The 17310-nt window shown below is 42.1% G+C and overlaps 1 protein-coding gene across 1 annotated transcript; it reads left to right on the top strand.

The window, feature by feature from the left end:
* The first annotated feature begins 217 nt into the window (after positions 1-217).
* LOC130118283 (basic helix-loop-helix transcription factor scleraxis-like) lies at positions 218-16568 on the top strand. The gene is made up of 3 exons (XM_056286691.1): positions 218-1313; positions 2137-2353; positions 15701-16568. Exons 1-3 carry the CDS (start codon positions 901-903, stop codon positions 15737-15739), a joined length of 669 nt encoding a protein of 222 aa, XP_056142666.1. The 5' UTR covers positions 218-900; the 3' UTR covers positions 15740-16568.
* Positions 16569-17310: the final 742 nt, after the last annotated feature.

Genomic DNA, 17310 nt, shown 5'->3' with positions numbered 1-17310 from the left:
CCCGTAACGGATCAGTTTTCAGCCAAAACAACCTCCTGCCGATGGGTTGCCTCTTGCCTCTGGTCTCAGCGGCCTGCTTCTAGACAGCAGCCCGGGGACCCACACAGCTCAAAGGGAGGAGCGGAGGAGCCTCTGGGCCCTCCCACCAGCTATAAGACCACAGGCAGACGGAAACACTCAGACAGCACGCACACGTGGAGCACTGAGCAGAGGGAGGGAGAGAGAGGTCGAGAAAGATTGACATTGCGAGAGAGAGGGGGGGGAAGTTGAAGTCAGAAACCAGCCACCAGCCTGGAGTAACTGTTGCTATTGGGAATGAGACAGAGCAGATTCCCAAAGAAGCATACAGAGAGAGGCACACTGAGAGAAAGAAAACAAGAGAAGAATTCAATAGCCATTTGATTTCACCATGCTATCATAACCTCTCTACCTTTTCTCCTACGGATTAACTGAAGGAACAAATAAATGATCCTTGGGATTTGAACTGTTTTCTGACCAAACCAAGACGTGGTGGGAACGTAGAGCCACCTGTGAAAAGGTGGCATTGTGGTCAGGTTGCCAGTGAGTAATGATAAGGGATCAGGTCACCCGTCTCCGCGACAGAGTTTAACTTTTAGTGAGGAAAGCTGTAAAAAGAAAAACATATCAGCATCTTGGAGGCAACATCCCTCTACATACGATACACCTGCCATAAGAAATTCTGTAAGAGAAGCAAAGGCAGGGAGAACTGGAAGTTTACTGGACATCTTTTCAACAACTTCCCTGTCAGTGACAAATAGCGACCTTGCACCAGGGAACCTTAGCCGCTGAATTTCAACCACCAAAGCCTTTTTTTCCTGAGGGACACCTGAAGTCTCATCAGGTAAGATTGGCAACCCCGAGGCCACTGTTGTGGTGAAGATGACATTCGCCATGCTGCGCACGGCACCTCCTGCGGGCCGCTTCATGTACAGCGACATTGCCCTGCTCTCCGAAGACGACGATGAGAATGGGAGCGAGGGGTCAGGCTCCGAGGAGCGTACCACCGGCAGCTCCTCCGCCGCTTTCCGCCTGTCCTCCTCCTCACCGTCTGCCTTTCACATCAAGGTGAACAGGAAGAGGAAGCTGTGCGGGGGAGTCGGAGTAGGAGTAGGAGTAGGAGTAGGAGTAGGAGGGGGAGGGGTGAGGCTGGGGCCCCCAGTTCCAACCAACCCCGTTCACGGGGAGACCCGCCAGAGGAATGCGGCCAACGCGCGGGAGAGAGACCGCACCAACTCTGTCAACACGGCCTTCACCGCGCTGCGCACCCTCATCCCCACCGAGCCCGCTGACAGGTAGAGAGCAGTATGTGTTTCACAGCCACACTGTTTTTCATCCGCATATAGTCAAGGGTCTTAGCCTGTCGACTACGCCGATATTGCAGATGATATTGCAATGTTATTTTGGCTCATATAACTGTTTAAGTCCGCAAGCCATCAAAAAGAAATGTCGTCCTTTGCAGCCAGGATATAGGCGTGTTAAAATGTACTTATATTACTGTTGACCATCTGGTTTCTGCTCTATAAAGCTAGAATATATATTTTTTATGATAACACAGTTATATATTACATGATACTCCACTATCCATGAGTTCTCTGTTCCAGACACTTTAATCATGATGTCAGCGTTCAGCCACTGATTCTGTCAGAGGTACATGAGTATGACTAAGGTGAATGGGAATTGACAAACAATGACAAAAATTGGGTACCACCACCTTACATACACTCCACATAAGGGTGTATAAGGATGCTTTATTAAATGGCATTGTTGAAAGTGAAAAAGAAAAGTGTTCTGAAAAGGACGTTTAAAAAACTGATAGTGACACTATTGCAGTAAAGGATACTACTACGGTCAGACAGAAGAGACTCAGAACCACAGTATTAGTACATGACTTAACATTGCCATTCTCATTATTATCATTATGATGTCCAAGAGATAATTCATATCTTACCATCAGCTCTTGACTAATACCCATCCCTAACGTTTAAAAATATGCAGCTTATGATGAAAGTGTGAAGTTAGAGATATGAATATCTTAGAGATATCCCATTGTTTTACTTGTTGTGTGCCCTCCTTTCATATTCAAATGAATAAATCATGTTTTGGTTTGATTAATAGGAAGCTGTCAAAGATCGAGACTCTACGATTGGCCAGCAGTTATATCAGTCATCTGGGAAATGTGTTGCTCTTGGGTGAGGGACTTCATGACGGACAGCCTTGCCATGCCCCCTCGCCGCCATTTTTTCACCTAAACTCCTCCCCTAGCCGAGGGTCCGACCAATCAGCGCAACCCAAGCACATCTGTACTTTCTGCCTCAGCAACCAAAGGAAAATGGTAAGTGGATGAAAAAACATCAAATGAAAATCAAATAACTGAATTGATTAAAACCAGATCGGATCAAGTCAACCCCGAACCATTTTACCAAAACTGTCTTAAAACCACCCCACAAAAAAAGATTTGTCAGCAAAGTCCCTTAAAATTTAAACATAAAACAGGGAACATAAAGATTTAGGAACACAACTTAATGACTGTGTAAATCTCATTGTGTCCTAAACAAGTAAGACATACCTATCTCTAATGCATCAACTGAAGCTTATTGTGACTTATTGAAGGGTGCAGTACAGTATTTAAACCTCGTTTTCCTTGAATTAAAACATTAAAAAGAAAGCCAGTGGAAAAACCTGATCACTGAGCTTTGTTTTGTTTGAGAAACCCTGAGTTGGTTTGGGATCAGTTTGGTGTTTTAAGCTGACCTGAGATCAGTGACTGTGGCTGTAAAACGGATTGGCCCTCTGGGATATTTAAAGAGGAGCCTCTTTAAAGTCCTCTTTGGAGGTGAAGGACTGCGTATTATGGTCCTGTGGAGGGTTCGTTTTATTTGAGCAGGTGGCCTGAGAGTGCAGAACGGTTTCTGACGCTGATTGCATTTTATGGAGAATACTCTTCTGTATCCGAGTGAAGGACTGGAGCAGACAGGTGGAAGCTCAAAGTGCTCTTAAATTATGACGCTGTAATAGTGAAACAATGTCCAGCCACTCCGCTGTCACTCAGACGAAGTTTGAAAATGATTTTTGTCACCCGAATGCCTTCTATCAACTCGTGACTGATAGTGACTAGTGTACTTTGACTTGGAATCTTAAACTGGTTATACGCTGAACAATTCATGGCCCACGTGTGTGTGTGTGTGTGTGGGGGGGGTATATTTAAATACCATACCTTTCTAAAGGTCAATCTGCAAAGTCAATACGCAGGAGTAGTAAATAAGTTGCACCAAATGTTTTCTTCCTACAGCAACAACAAATAGCATCGACATAGGGAATGCTCAGGTCCCGCGTGATCCAGACCGACTCTTCATTTTACTGACACAGGTGTGACATTTCAAGTCAGACTGGCTTTACTTTAAAACGGCGATATCTACCTTCACAACACACAGATCCAGTCCTGGCGGCAGTGCCTCTTTTTTACATACTGTACTTCGGCTATTGCAGCTGCACTGTTGTTTCACCCCATAAAAAGGAACTGATTGGAAACACTTGCTGCTCGATTACCATTCAAATAGCTGCAGCGTTGGGGGTGGAGGGGTGGCGGGGGCAGGGCTCTTTTCTGCGACCGGATTCACTATTTCACGTTTGATTGAATCAATATCGGAGGTGGAATCATTTGCAAACACTTTGGAATGACAAGACTTGTCAATCTGTTGTGAAAAAAAAGGCACCGAGGTTATCCCACTAACAATGGCACTACTATGTTTGTGTTTACATTGGGGATTATTTGACTGAAATGAAAGTGAAGTGACCTCGGCACTGTCTCCTATAATAGCAACTGTCAGGTTGATAGAGGTGAGGTCCTCTCCGCAGTAGGCATACACTTTAACCTCCCAACCTAGCCGCTGCCCATTTAGCAGGATTTATGGGCAAGGAGTTGACATCTGGCAGACTCCCCCATTACCCCAGCAGTGTGTGAAAGCTAATACCCTCCTCAGTGTCTAAACCCAGAGACCCTTTAGCTGGGGGGATAACTTGAGTCTCCTCAGTGTGTCCCCCCCCTCCCTTAATCCCCCTCCCTCATATCTGAAACCTCTCAGTGAGTGAAAACCTAGACCTCCTTGGTGTCAAAAAAAAAGCCAGACACCTTCAGCTGGGAGATAACCACAGTCTCCAAAGTGTGTTGAAACCCACCGCTTTCTCCCTCTCTCTGACTCTCTCCGCTATGGACGCCTCCCCTGAGCATATATGTATTGCTCGCTCTGTCTCTCGTTTTTCATTTTCACCTCTCTCCGTTTCTCCCAAAGTCCTCGATCCTTTCTCCATCTCTCTGCCGCCCCCCACCACCCACTATTTCTGCTCTTATTCTCTGCCTCTCTTGTTCTTTCTCTCTCCCTCTCTCTTTCTCCAACTCTCTCCTTTCATTCTCCCCCCACACACACCCAAATCCACTCTGTGCCCCCCCCCAGCTCCCTGTGTCTGCATATTGATCAGTTTGGTGGAGGTCAAAGCTGTCAGTAGGAGCTGTGTAACACTATCTGCTGCTGTCAGCTCGGTGCTGCAGATCTATGAATGCATGCTGTGTAGCAGACAAGTCACAAAGCTTGCCAAACGCTCCCTTGCAGACTTTTGCGTGCGCACCGTTAAATTACTGTCATTTTTGTTATTCTGATCTGATATATTACACTCTGCTCAACATTAGGTTAAAGTTTATGACAAATGCACTTTACACTGAACACTATCCATTCTCTTGATTTCTATTTTGAACATTTAGTTTAGCAGCTTACTACGCATGACAGATTTTCCATGCACCACCTACGAGGATCCTGATGGTTTTCACAAAGAAGCTTTCCTGCTTGTGTCAGCTTTCCGATGTCATCACGGTGACATGCTGCAAATGGTGACATGTTGGCTTACATGAAGAATAACTTAATGATTTCATCACTTCATCAATAATGCTGCGCTATTGTAAACAGTGTGTGGAAAAGGATCCCGCAATGCTGGTTTCTCAAACAGGCTATTGAACTCTAGGTGAATTAGATTTTCCTTTAAGTTACCCTTAAACCCTTAGCACTCCATACGCACACACAGCATCTAGTTTGAAATGAAGATAGTTGGGAGTCAAATGCAATGTTATTGTAGTGGTGCTCCTATAACAAAATGGTGTCTCAGGTTATAACCCAGCATACAATTGCCTGTTGGGGCTGTTATTCTTACCTTGAAAGATACTTAAGGGGAAGTATAAGGGATAACTAAGTTCAGCTGGAGTTTAAATGGTTAAGGCTGATCTGGAGAACTTGAGACCATTTCATTTTCGCTGGAAAAGTGGCTATACAGTGCATTTAAGTGGGCTAAAGGGCAGAGTCGGTGATGGTGATTAGGGGGAGGAAACGGTTGTCAAGGTAAAAGGAGAGATTCTGTTCGGAGGGCTCTCCTTTGTATGTTTTCTCGGTCGTTGAGGTTCATCACTGCTGTCATGACTGCTTAGACCGGCAGCCTTAATTACGTCAAATTCATTTCCAACGCCGAAGAAGGTGGATGTGAGAAAAGTCCAGATCTGGATGGTGTTATACAGTCGAACTCTTTCGAACCAAGAACATTTCATCATGCAGTAACCACAACAAACACACGGCATGTGTATATTATGAATAGAGACATGCACGCTGATGTGGTGGATTATGCTATTGGGTTGCTATCATCTTGTTAATCACAGCGCTTTCCGTGGTTGTTTTTTTTTAACAGTGAGTGATCTAAAGAATTTCACAGCTTTCCAAAGGCGCTCTTTAATTTTCTTTTAGACAGACTTGATCATGTACAAGGCTAGCTTCAGCCTCCCTTGTAGGCCGCTGTGAAACAAAAGCGTTGACAGATAATCTGCCCATCACTCGACTTCTGAAAAGTGATACAAAAGATATTCCTTGTATTCCTCCGAAATCAGATTAGCAATATGGATCTTCGAAACATGTATGTATAAGTATAGCATGTTGCAGTTTACCTCCATCAATCACTTTTATGAATATACAGAAAACAGATGCTTTATTCCCCAATGGCCTCGTGTCTGCACGATGCAGCACGATGATTTATTAGTCAATAGGTTCCTTCAGCTTGGAAGATGAAGTAAGAATTGTGTAATTGTATGATTTTATATAAACGGAATATTCTTTTTATACAAAATGCTCACTTACCAACAGGTAACCTTATGTACAATGTATTAGTAAGCAATGTGCTGACAGGTCCTAATTCAAAAGGTCCTAAGTTATTTAAAAAAAAAAAAAAGAATGATTTTAATGGTCATATTTACATCCCTCTCGGTTCACTGGAACAATGACTAAGAACCAAGGGGAGTGATTTTCTTAATTCATAACGTGTGCTTTTCAAACCCCCGTTTTGCTATTTATCAGCAAGCACATAAAGTCTTTCAGCTCAATTAACGTCACGAACTGCAAGACAGACAGCGCTTACCATCTGCAGTGAAAGGCCGTCTTGAGATGCATGTGTTGAAATAAGCAAATGTCTTTGGAAGTACTTGTAAGTCAGGGATACTCCGTGCTCTGGGCCACCCTTCGTGAAGCCCATCACTACACAGTCCGTCCAAGAGGTCTCCGAAAACGCTGACTTTGTTGTGTTGTGCATGATTTCATTTTAACTTCGAAAGTGAGATTTTGAAATTAAGCCGCGTGAAACACCTCGCATGCATTTCATGAAACACGGTCGGCGAATGTGCTCGCAGAGATTTAGTGCAACAGTTGGGGACCTCGTGGAGGTCTATCATTCTGTAGTACTGCAGTATGGTTTTTTGGGTTTTTTTTTTTAATCTCAAACGGGAATTGTGATACAAAACTCGTCTCTCTCGACCAGTAGCCAGGCTATTCATGTCCGTCATGGTGGTTACGAGCTTAATTTGGAAATTTCCAAACAATTCTGGGGTGGAACAGCAGCTGTCTGGGGTGAAGAGAGTGCGGCACGGCTGTACTGTTGCCTGTGACACATGGTAAAAAGTGGGACACGACTGATGGCTACATCTGTAAATGAAATGTGCAGGACTGAGTAGTAGACTGAGGTGAGCTGAGGTGCTGTCTAAATCCCTGTGCTGTCTGGTTGATTTATCCAGACATCCTGTTCTAGACCCCTCTTCCTCCGCTCATCAGGAGGACTGTCGGGTACCTGGCTTCAACCCACCTCTTGAATACTATATCATAACAACTCAGTTAATTACCCTTGGCTTCAGCATCTCTATCTGACCCCTCATCATGATCAGGATGTTCATTATCAGCCACTCACATTTTTGAAGGGGAAAAAAAAACGGAAAAAAAAAACTTAGTACCAGTTCAACATGGTTATTGCTGTTGGACCAATACCAGATGATGAGTAATCCCTATAAATAGTGGCCGGGGATAAGTACAGCTCATGAAGTCATTGGCTGACAATAAATTCGGTTGACTATCTCAACCATCTCAAATAGGGGGAGACGAGAGGATAAAAATCAAAAAGTTTCTAAAATTCAATCATCTGTCCAATATGATTATGTTGCCTGTCTCGTGCTCATTTGATTGCAACTGATATTCTGTCCTACGACTTGAATCACAGCAATCAGTTCTGCTCAACTGCCAGCAGCATTAGACAATGCCGTAAAACTGACCAGACAGTATTCACACTCAAGTAGTTTTTCTAAGATTGGATATGACAAAATATTTGAGTTATAAAGAGAAGCCGCTTTATCGACTCGTCGAAATGAGTGGTCCCCAGTGTACAAGATGTGATGTGGCAGCCTTCGTGCCATACTCAAGAGACGCCATCTACGCAAGCAGCTAAATTCAGAGACACCAGTCCACCTACCCATGTCTGCACACAGTGTTCTGACCTGTCCATGGCTGAACACCGACTTTTAGCCGCCCATCTCACAAGCAGCATTGGTTGCTAACTCGGGGTTGAGCATGTGGATTTTGGTACGTCATCAGGATTGTCAGGTGGGCATCTTTCTCGCTGACGTTTTAAATCTGAAAAAAAGGCCAAAAGGCCTTTTTCCAGCGCCCTGGAAAGCAAACTACATTCCACTCAAATTCCACCTGAATCAGCATGTTTTAATTTGTCTACAAATCAATTGTAAAATGCGCATTAAAAGAGGAAAAAGGCCAAACGCTATGGCTTGTTTTCATCTTGGACCTCTTTCCATTAATTGCAAATCCAGTTAGCCGACAAAAAAAAAAGAAAAACGGGGAATAAATTATACAATTATGTCCTAACCACAAATAGCCCACGTTCTTTTAGAATAGAGAAAATTAGTCGAGTTTACGTGCTCAACTTTTTGCTGTTATGTGAATTTCCACTGTCTCATCAGGTTTCAGGTTCTCCCTCCAAGGAACTCGAGAGCAAAATTTAAAAATGAAAAATAAAAACAGACAGTTGGGAATTAAATGATACTGTATATTGACATAAAATGTTTAGGTCGTTGCTCACACTGGGATTAGTTAACACAGCAGTCTCTGCCGTTGTACAAGTTTTACACGTGATTATTAATGTGGGTGGTTGGAAAGCAGGATGTATGGAAAGACGCTGGCACTTAACTGTGCTGTGCATCAGGACAAAGGCTGGTGCCTCTGAGAGTCTGACACATGCTTGTTGTGTATGTATGTATGTGTGTGTCCTGATGTGTCAGAGAGATGGACAAACTATGTGACTGTATGTGTAACTGCATTTAAGGGAAGAGAAAAACTAGATGTTGTGTGCATGTGTGAGTGTTGGTGTTTGATACAGACAAATGTGAGACTTTGTGTATATATGTCTAACTGTGAATCAGCTAGCTTGAGTTTGAACAGTGGGTGTGAGAGGGGAAAGAGGCTGAAGAATATGTGTGTGTGTGTGTGTGTGTGTGAGAGAGAGAGAGAGAGAGAGAGAGAGAGAGACAGTGTGAGCGTGGGTGTTTGATACAGACAAATGTGAGACTTTGTGTATGTGTATATATATGTCTAACTGTGACTCAGTTAGCTTGAGTTGAAGAGTGCGCATGTGCGAGGGGCAAGAGGCAGAGTATGTGTGTGTGTGTGTGTGTGTGTGTGTGTCTGTGAGAGAAAGAGAGTGAGACTGTATGTATAACAGTGAATCAATTAGTTTGACTGGAAGAGTGTATGAGAGAAAGAGAGTGTGTGGGGGCGTTGTGAGTTTTTCTTGGTGATTTTATATTATATATATATATATATATATATAATATATGTATACACACACACACACACACACACACACACACACACACACACACACACACACACACACACACACAGACTGTTCCCGGTGTCTGGAAGTCATTGGCGTTGCAGAGCGGAGCAACAAATGAGCTAATTGTTCTGTAAATGATTTATCCTCTGGTGAGGCCTGTAGACCCAGTGTTTAATTCAGCTGCTGCTATTAGAAACACATTGGATTTGGGCTTTGATGGTAACGTTAAAGAAGCCTGGAAACCGCTCTCTGTGAAACGCCCTGAGTCCTTACACACACACACACACACACACACACACACATGCGCGCAAACACACACACACACACACACACATTCACATGCACAGACACATATGGCGAGTATACATTCACATAATCTAACACACACAAATGAACACGCTAACCTACACAGCCAGACCCACATGCACATGCACGCACGCACACACACACACACACATTTTATATATATATATATATATATATATATATATAAGCGGTTCGGATCATGGATGGATGGATATATATGTATATAAGTAAATATGTACATAAGTAAATTTGTATGTATATAAGTAAATATATATGTATATAAGTAAAAAAATATAGGTGTATATATATGTAGGTATATATAGATCAATAGTATAAACAGAGAAGGCATGGGAGGGAATGGCTTCATGGGATAATCAACCTTGCTATTCAGCCTTGCAGTTTGGAAAGTTGGTTTTTACACTGTGCAGAAACTGGACGGTGGTTCTTTATGGAGATCAAATGGACCGTGTACCTAAGAGGGCTTTAATGGTAGATAGAACGTGCAGGAGCACACTAATGACTGTGGTTTTACACTCATTTGGTTATTAGTCTCTTTTTGCTGGAAAATAGCATTACGTCACCTGAGTGCACATAAACAGAGGATTCAAGGTCAGAGATGAAAACTAAATTACCCTCATTTATTGATGATGTTGGCACTCATTTGATGTTAACTCGTTGTGTTTGAGTCCCGCGCTAAACTACGATGAGAACCGAGGCCCTTGGCTGTTTGCGCCTACCTTGAAGCAATATAAACGAAGTGCATCTAAGGTTGCTAAGAATTTGAAGCACTTTCAAAACACATTTTTGACCATGTGTATGAGTGTGTGCGCACGCACATGCATGTGCGCTGTGAGTGTGCACGTGTACCCACCTGCCTTTGTGCATGACTTGTCTATGCGCCTGCATACGTGTTTCTGCTTTGTATTTTTGACACAGATGGAAATTGTTAAACTCTAATTTAACACCAACAGGAGTAGCCAGGTCAAATTGCTAACAAAATCTATTAGTAAAACTATCATTCGGATGTCATTAAGTCATTAGGTACGGTGCTGCTCGCGGAGCAAACCGAGACAAAATTCCAGAAAACAGAACAGGAATAAAAACAGATCTAAAACAGATCGACAGCGCAGAGAAAACAAACTTTGGCTGAGCAATTCGAACCTCACAGTCCTTAAAAACGAGAATCTGTATCAAGCCAAACGCTAATGTGACTGACTGCAGAGACTGCCCACGTCTGAAGTCACGCTGCAGCGCTGGCTAGTGAGTAATGCGTTAGGATTAAATCATCTACGAATGGTGCGAGTAATGTAGGGTTTTCTTTTTGCCTGAGCTATTATGACACCGTTTAGTAAATTGTTGAAATAAGTTAAATACGCGTTTGACGTTATTCGAGCGCGCGTGGCATAAATCTGAATTAGGTCATCGGGGGTTTGTGCGAATCAAGTGTTTTGAAAAGTCATCATGGTGTCTGCTCGCGAACCGCACGGTTAAAGTGAAATATACGTCCGTCGTGTCCAAGCCACATAAAACCAGGCCGTGGCTCATTTGATGAGTTAGTTAGCTTAATTCAAAGTCTGGATTTTTCTCATATGTTGTCACTTCAGTGCTTGTATATAATTTGCTACAATCCAGCCTTTGATCATTAATGAGGATCACTGGAGCTGATATTAAGACACTTGAGGCCCTAATGCATGTTCACATAAATCTGACTTTGACTCGATAAAAGCCTCTGCGAGCTAAAGGGATATTGCCACTTTTCATTTCATGGTTGAATACCAATCTCCTTATACAATTGTCGGGCCTTTGCCCAAGTGGAATTATTTTTTCCAACCAGTCATTCCTCTCTTCAAGCAGCCAGAGACTAAATTAGATGTTTGTGTTTGACAGAGCAGCTTAACGCAGGAAAGGAAAGAGCGCATGGAAAATCCACGTTTATAGGTAAAGGAACACCCCAGGTCGAGTTTCAGAAAAGCAATATTATGGATTCAAAGTGGATTAATTTGTAGAATTGAGAGGATGCCAAGCAGGGAGTATTTACGTACTAACGCTAAACTTGAGTTGAGACAGGCTCCTCTCACCGCAATAAAACAATAATATTGTTCCAACGTGGTAATATCATTAAATTGTATCTAAAGCAAATATCATCAGGTAATCATATTAGTGTCGGACAAATCACCCCCGGGAGAATTCACTGGTATGTCTGTGGATGTGGGCGAGTATGTGTGTGCATTGGAAGAAAGGGGGAGGTGAGAGAGAAGGAGAGACAGAGAGAGAGAGAGAGAGAGAGAGAGAGAGAGAGAGAGAGAGAGAGACGTCAACTGACCGTGCCATATGCCATATTAGTCTTCAGGAGAGTTGTTTTGACTACCGAGTTCAGTTGTAAGCCCCCTTGTCTTGTTTTGACTATACCAGCTCCACTCCATCTGAACAGCCTCTCCCAAAGACTAATCTATAGCCTGGCCATCTAAACTACGGCTCTGGACCCACACAGGGTTGTCAGTATAGTCTTTGCAGGGCCCCACGTGACATGTATAAAATAAAAAAAGACAACACAAGACAAGAAGACAAGACAAGACTAGATAAGATAAGATAAGATAAGATAAGATAAGAGTATTTATTCCCAAGGAGTAATTTAGTTGTCAAAGCAGCTATTAGGCAGTCAACAGTCACATAAAGGGAACAAAGAGGAAAATATCTAAGAATAAAAGATGTTCTCCAAGAAAAAAGTACAGTATGAACAAGCCAAAATGAATAAAAAGTATTAATCATGAGAAGAAAATATACACACGATGTGGGAAAAAGTGGACAACAAACTGACAGAATGTGCTATATATGATGGTAATCTGCCAAGTTTGTACAAAATGTATGGGCAATATGGACAAAATGGACAGAATGTGTAGTATATGACAGTACAGTAACAAAAGTACAGTATATACCAATAATACGCCAATGTACAACATAAACAGTAATATACAAGTCTATTAGAGTGAACCTCTGGTCTCAAGATGAGCTCAAATAATGCCATATATTGGATATTGGACTAAGTAGATATTTTAAGTAGAGATACCCTCCCTGAAATCCACAGAGCACATACTGATAAATGATAGCGCCGTTTTAATGTTTATCGATGTGTATCAGTTCATACTATTATAAAAAAAAGAAGGCAAATTGGGTTACTAAGATTAGCAAAATACATAAAAAAGTAGTGCTCCGAATGAATCTTGCTTTGCTCACTCCTAGATATGGCCAAGCCAAGTACAGAATTCAGATCACAACACCAAAAAAAAAAAAAGAACAGAAACTGGAGAACGTGAATACTTGTTACATTCACAGCCAGCCAGCAGATAAATTGTAACTCATATCATCTATTAACACCCCGTCCGGGCAGGGGAGGTATTCTCAAAAGCAGTGTTGCCTCACTCCCACCTCAGACGGTGGGAGGGCTGATTCCGCTCCAGCCTGAATGATCTCACCTTCTCATCACGGCCCGATAGCGCTCCAAACATCTACCCCCTCTTCCTGATGTCACTCAGAGAAATGACTCCAAACACCTACACCTTTTGCACGGTCAGCAATGGGAAACAGGTGTCTGACGGACGAGGGGCTGAAAGAGAGAAACGGGGGGGGGGGGGGGGTCGGGAGAAAGAGGAAAAATAGAGAGAGGTTAGGCTGTTACAGCGTGACGACGGGGGCGGGGGGGGGCGAGGAACAGACAGGAGCAGAACTGAAAGGTGAGCAGAGGCAAGGAAATGTGTAGATTTGATAGAAATGAATAGGACAGAGGAACTGAGAAGGAGAATCAGAAAATGTTTCATAGCACTTGTGCAATGGTCTTCACTGAGTACTTTTGTGTTGTTACTGGCATAAAATGCCAACAAACTACTGTAACAAATTGTTACTTTGACTGTGGGTGAATCACTTCTGTGTTTAGTCAACTACATGGCTGGTTTCATCTTACCACATAGACCATATGGCCTCTCAAGTGTTTCTATTATGCTTATCAATATTGTGTAAACTGTTGCCTGACAAGTGATAAGTGAAGAAATATGAGGGCATGCACATCCATCCAAATTGATAAATAGTAGGTGCTGAGCAGAAATACACTAAAAAAAGTCTGCATATTAAAAGTGGCTCCCACGGCATAATAGTTAATTGTTAATAAATACTAAATCTAAAAATTTTTTCTCTTTCTTCATAATTTTTTAGGGTTATTTTAGCCTTTTACTGACAGGACAGTGTAGAGGGACAGGAGACAGGGAAAGCGATATGGGGACAACATGTGACAGAGGTTCCAATGCCACACTTATGGCCTGAGTCTACATAGTGTGTCCCTGGTGCTCTACCAGCGGGGCCCCCCATCCTCATTGGTTTTAATTGATATTTAACTGCAAAAAGAACAGACGGTAGCGAAAGCGATTGAACAGCTTTGTTGCTGAAATGGGAGATTTAATGATCAGGTCCTCTGAGTATCATCAGTCTGTTATAAATTTCCTTTTGCTCGAGGGCTCTGAAACCCAGCTGAGGAGAGATGAGGCAGGGATTGCCTCACGTTGCACAGTGCGTACAGTTTAATTTAACGACCGTTTGATCCTTTGACTGCTGGTTTGAAAATCTATTTTTTAAGTGGTGGACAGCCTGAGAACTGAGCTAGTTGATGAGGAGGGAAAATGTGATGTTATTTTCCTGGCCACGCTGGGGAAAGTCTCTTCGCCAGCCAGGAAATCAGGACCGTTCTGTTTTGATACCACAGATAAATGATCAGCATATCGTGCATTAATGCCGTACAATCAGAATGAGGTGACTGTGCAGACTCTGCGAAAGAAAAAAAGCGAGGAAGAAAAACATGTGCTTGACTGTGCCCACATACAGTTATACACACAGTTAAGGTTCGAATGCCCCCATTCATTCTTGGAACCAATGTCATTTGATGCCTACGATGGGGCAAAATTTGAGGGCAGGCAATTAGAGCTAAATGTTAATTTATGTGTCAGTACTTGTTGTGAGGAGGGAAACGGCCCTATGCGCAATATAAATGACATCCGATCAAGCGATTCATTCGACCACATTCAAGCCGTGACAGATGCAAGAGGATCTAAATAGTATTCGCTTACACAACAAGCAAAGTTGTGTAGACAAATACCATGAAGGTACTATGAAGATACTATAAAGTACTCGCTCCTCAGTTTTGACAAACAAAGTTGTGTTGGCAACTCTGCACTTCGAGAGGTGAAGGGAAATTTCCCCCTCCCTTCATGAAATTATGACAACTTATTGCTAAATTGTTGTAGTTTTAAATGTAGTATTCTGTCAAATTACAAACAGCAGAGCAGATCTTGGTTATTTGTGCTTCACTATCTACTATCACAGCTATCCTAAAGGATGACACCATGTCGGACTTGGGCCAAGCCCAAAACACCTGTGATGCTGCCAGTAAATTTCATAACTAAGCAAGCAAGCAAAATGTTATTTATTATAGCACTTTTAAAAACACACAGTTACAAAGTGCTTTACATGCAATACAGAAAATATGAATAAATACATAAAATAAATTGAGTGAATATAAAACATGACATAGGGAGTAACAGACCAGGCTAAAAATGAACCAAAACAGAAGACGGGATGGGATCTATAAAAAGGCTTGCCTGAAAAGACGGGTTTTAGAAGCCGCTTAAAACAGTCCAAAGATTCAGCAAATCTAATGGATTGGGGAAGATTATTCCAGAGACTTGGGGCTAAAACTGCAAAGGCGCGGTCACCTTTTGTTTTGCAGTTGGAGTGAGGGAAGGATTAAAGACCGAGGTTTGAGGATCGGAGTGGTCGGGAAGTGGAACAAGGAATGAGAAGATCAGAAATGTAACTGGGGGCAAGATCATGCAGTGCTTTAAATGTAATCAATAAGCTCTTAAATGGATTATTCTGAATTTTACAGGAAGGGATGCAAGAATAGGGGTAATATGGGATCTATGGCAGGCTGTAGTTAGTAGCATGAATGAAGTATGAATCTTGGTCACGGTGAACCACGTTCAATCTTGCCAATGTCTGAAAACAGATCAAAAACAGATTTGTAAAACCAACACCTATCATTCACCTGATCCGAATGTCAAAACCTCAGTGATGTGAGCTGTTGTCTCTGTCTCTCTCTCTCTGTCTCTCTCTGTCTCTCTCTCTCTCTTTTCAGAACAAAGACAGAGACAGGAAGACAGCCATCAGAAGTTAACAACAAGGACCTGCAAAAAACCAGACCATCACCCTGTGGACACACACCAAAGTGGATTACATGTTAGTCCAACAGACGTCTAGGGCTGAGACGGTGTCTTCAACGGCTGTTTCAGTGACTCTTGCATTATATCTTGAGGACTTTTAAGGCATTATGTGTGTTTAAAAGACTTTTGCAAGATTTTTTACAGCACTTCGAAGGTTTTTCTTTCTTTCCCCCACCCCTCTTCCCCCCCGAGGACCTTTACAGTACTTTATGGAATTTTTACATTGCTTCATAAGAACTTCACACATTACCTGTCAATGTAGTAATTCACTCTTGAGTCACAAGTTTAACAGTAACTTTTCAGTAACTTTTAATGGAATTTCGCACGCTTGTCCCAAACATGAAGGACCTTAACATGAGGGACTTAATTATGAGGGACTTTTTACTGTGGTGTTCGGCCTGTGAGTCTAAAGAGCCAATGACGCGTGACTGGACAACACACGAGACATATCTTTTATGAAAGACAAAATTGTATTCACCAAACGTTGCGTGTTATTGATGTGTAAACTGAACTATAAATGTATATTTATGTGACATAACATTATATGATGAGACTATGTTATTTAACAGGCCTATTGCTCTCTGGAGGATGTTTTGGGTGCAAAACATTGGCTTTTCTCACACTCATGCAGTTTGTGACGTTCTCTGGGATTATTTCAAAACACAACAAAACAAACCATGCTGGAACATTTGTGGTAATGGTATTTCTAATAATCATCTTTTTTTTTTTAAGTGCCTTGGTGCTGAAAAAGTAACTGAAGGTGACCAATAAATGTCTGTGTATATCTGGAAGTATAATTTGTTCATGTTTCAGTTTGTACATTTGTAATTTAATGTTTTGGGTTTTTTTTACTCATCGTCATCCTAATCTTTTAGATCCTTTCCCCAACCATACAGTGTTAGTCATTTGTAGAAGTAACACAATGTTGTTAAACCATCTATCCTGCATGGCAACGGTTTTTTTTACATTTATAATAATAGATACAACACTTCTGAGAGCGATTTCTTGCTTTTTTATTTTTGATTTATTTGATTTTTAGATTTTGATAACGCCCAACAATTCTTTTTTTTTTTCTAGAAGAAATCTACCATGCACACATATAGCTTGCAGTTCGTCAGTCTTGGTCAGTTTTTCGACACGGCTAATTGCACCTGCCTCCAAGCCCCTGTGAAATGATATATCAGTCCTTTTTCTTTCCCTTTCCTCTCAATCTCTCTTTCTTCTTGTCTCTCAAATATTATTTTTTTCAAGTCACATCGAGATACATTTGTTTGTAAAAAAACAAGCATGAAAAGACAAGTGAAGTCAGCTTATTTACTTCTGTATATTGAATTAGAAATATGCACACACACACACACACAGACACACACACAAAACTACTTATTTCCACCAATGGGTCAAACAGAACGCCATGGGATTTCTCTCTCTCTCTCTCTCTCTCTCTCTCTCTCACTCTCTCACTCTCTCACTCTCTCGCTCTGCTTCACAAAGGTTAAAGGACCGAGAGGGCTTGGAACAACAGCAA

Source organism: Lampris incognitus, chromosome 9 (genome assembly GCF_029633865.1).
Source record: "Lampris incognitus isolate fLamInc1 chromosome 9, fLamInc1.hap2, whole genome shotgun sequence".
In the NCBI taxonomy this organism is placed as follows: Eukaryota; Metazoa; Chordata; class Actinopteri; order Lampriformes; family Lampridae; genus Lampris; species Lampris incognitus.
Note: the sequence above shows the minus strand (reverse complement) of the source record. Positions and strands in the feature narration are given on the sequence as shown.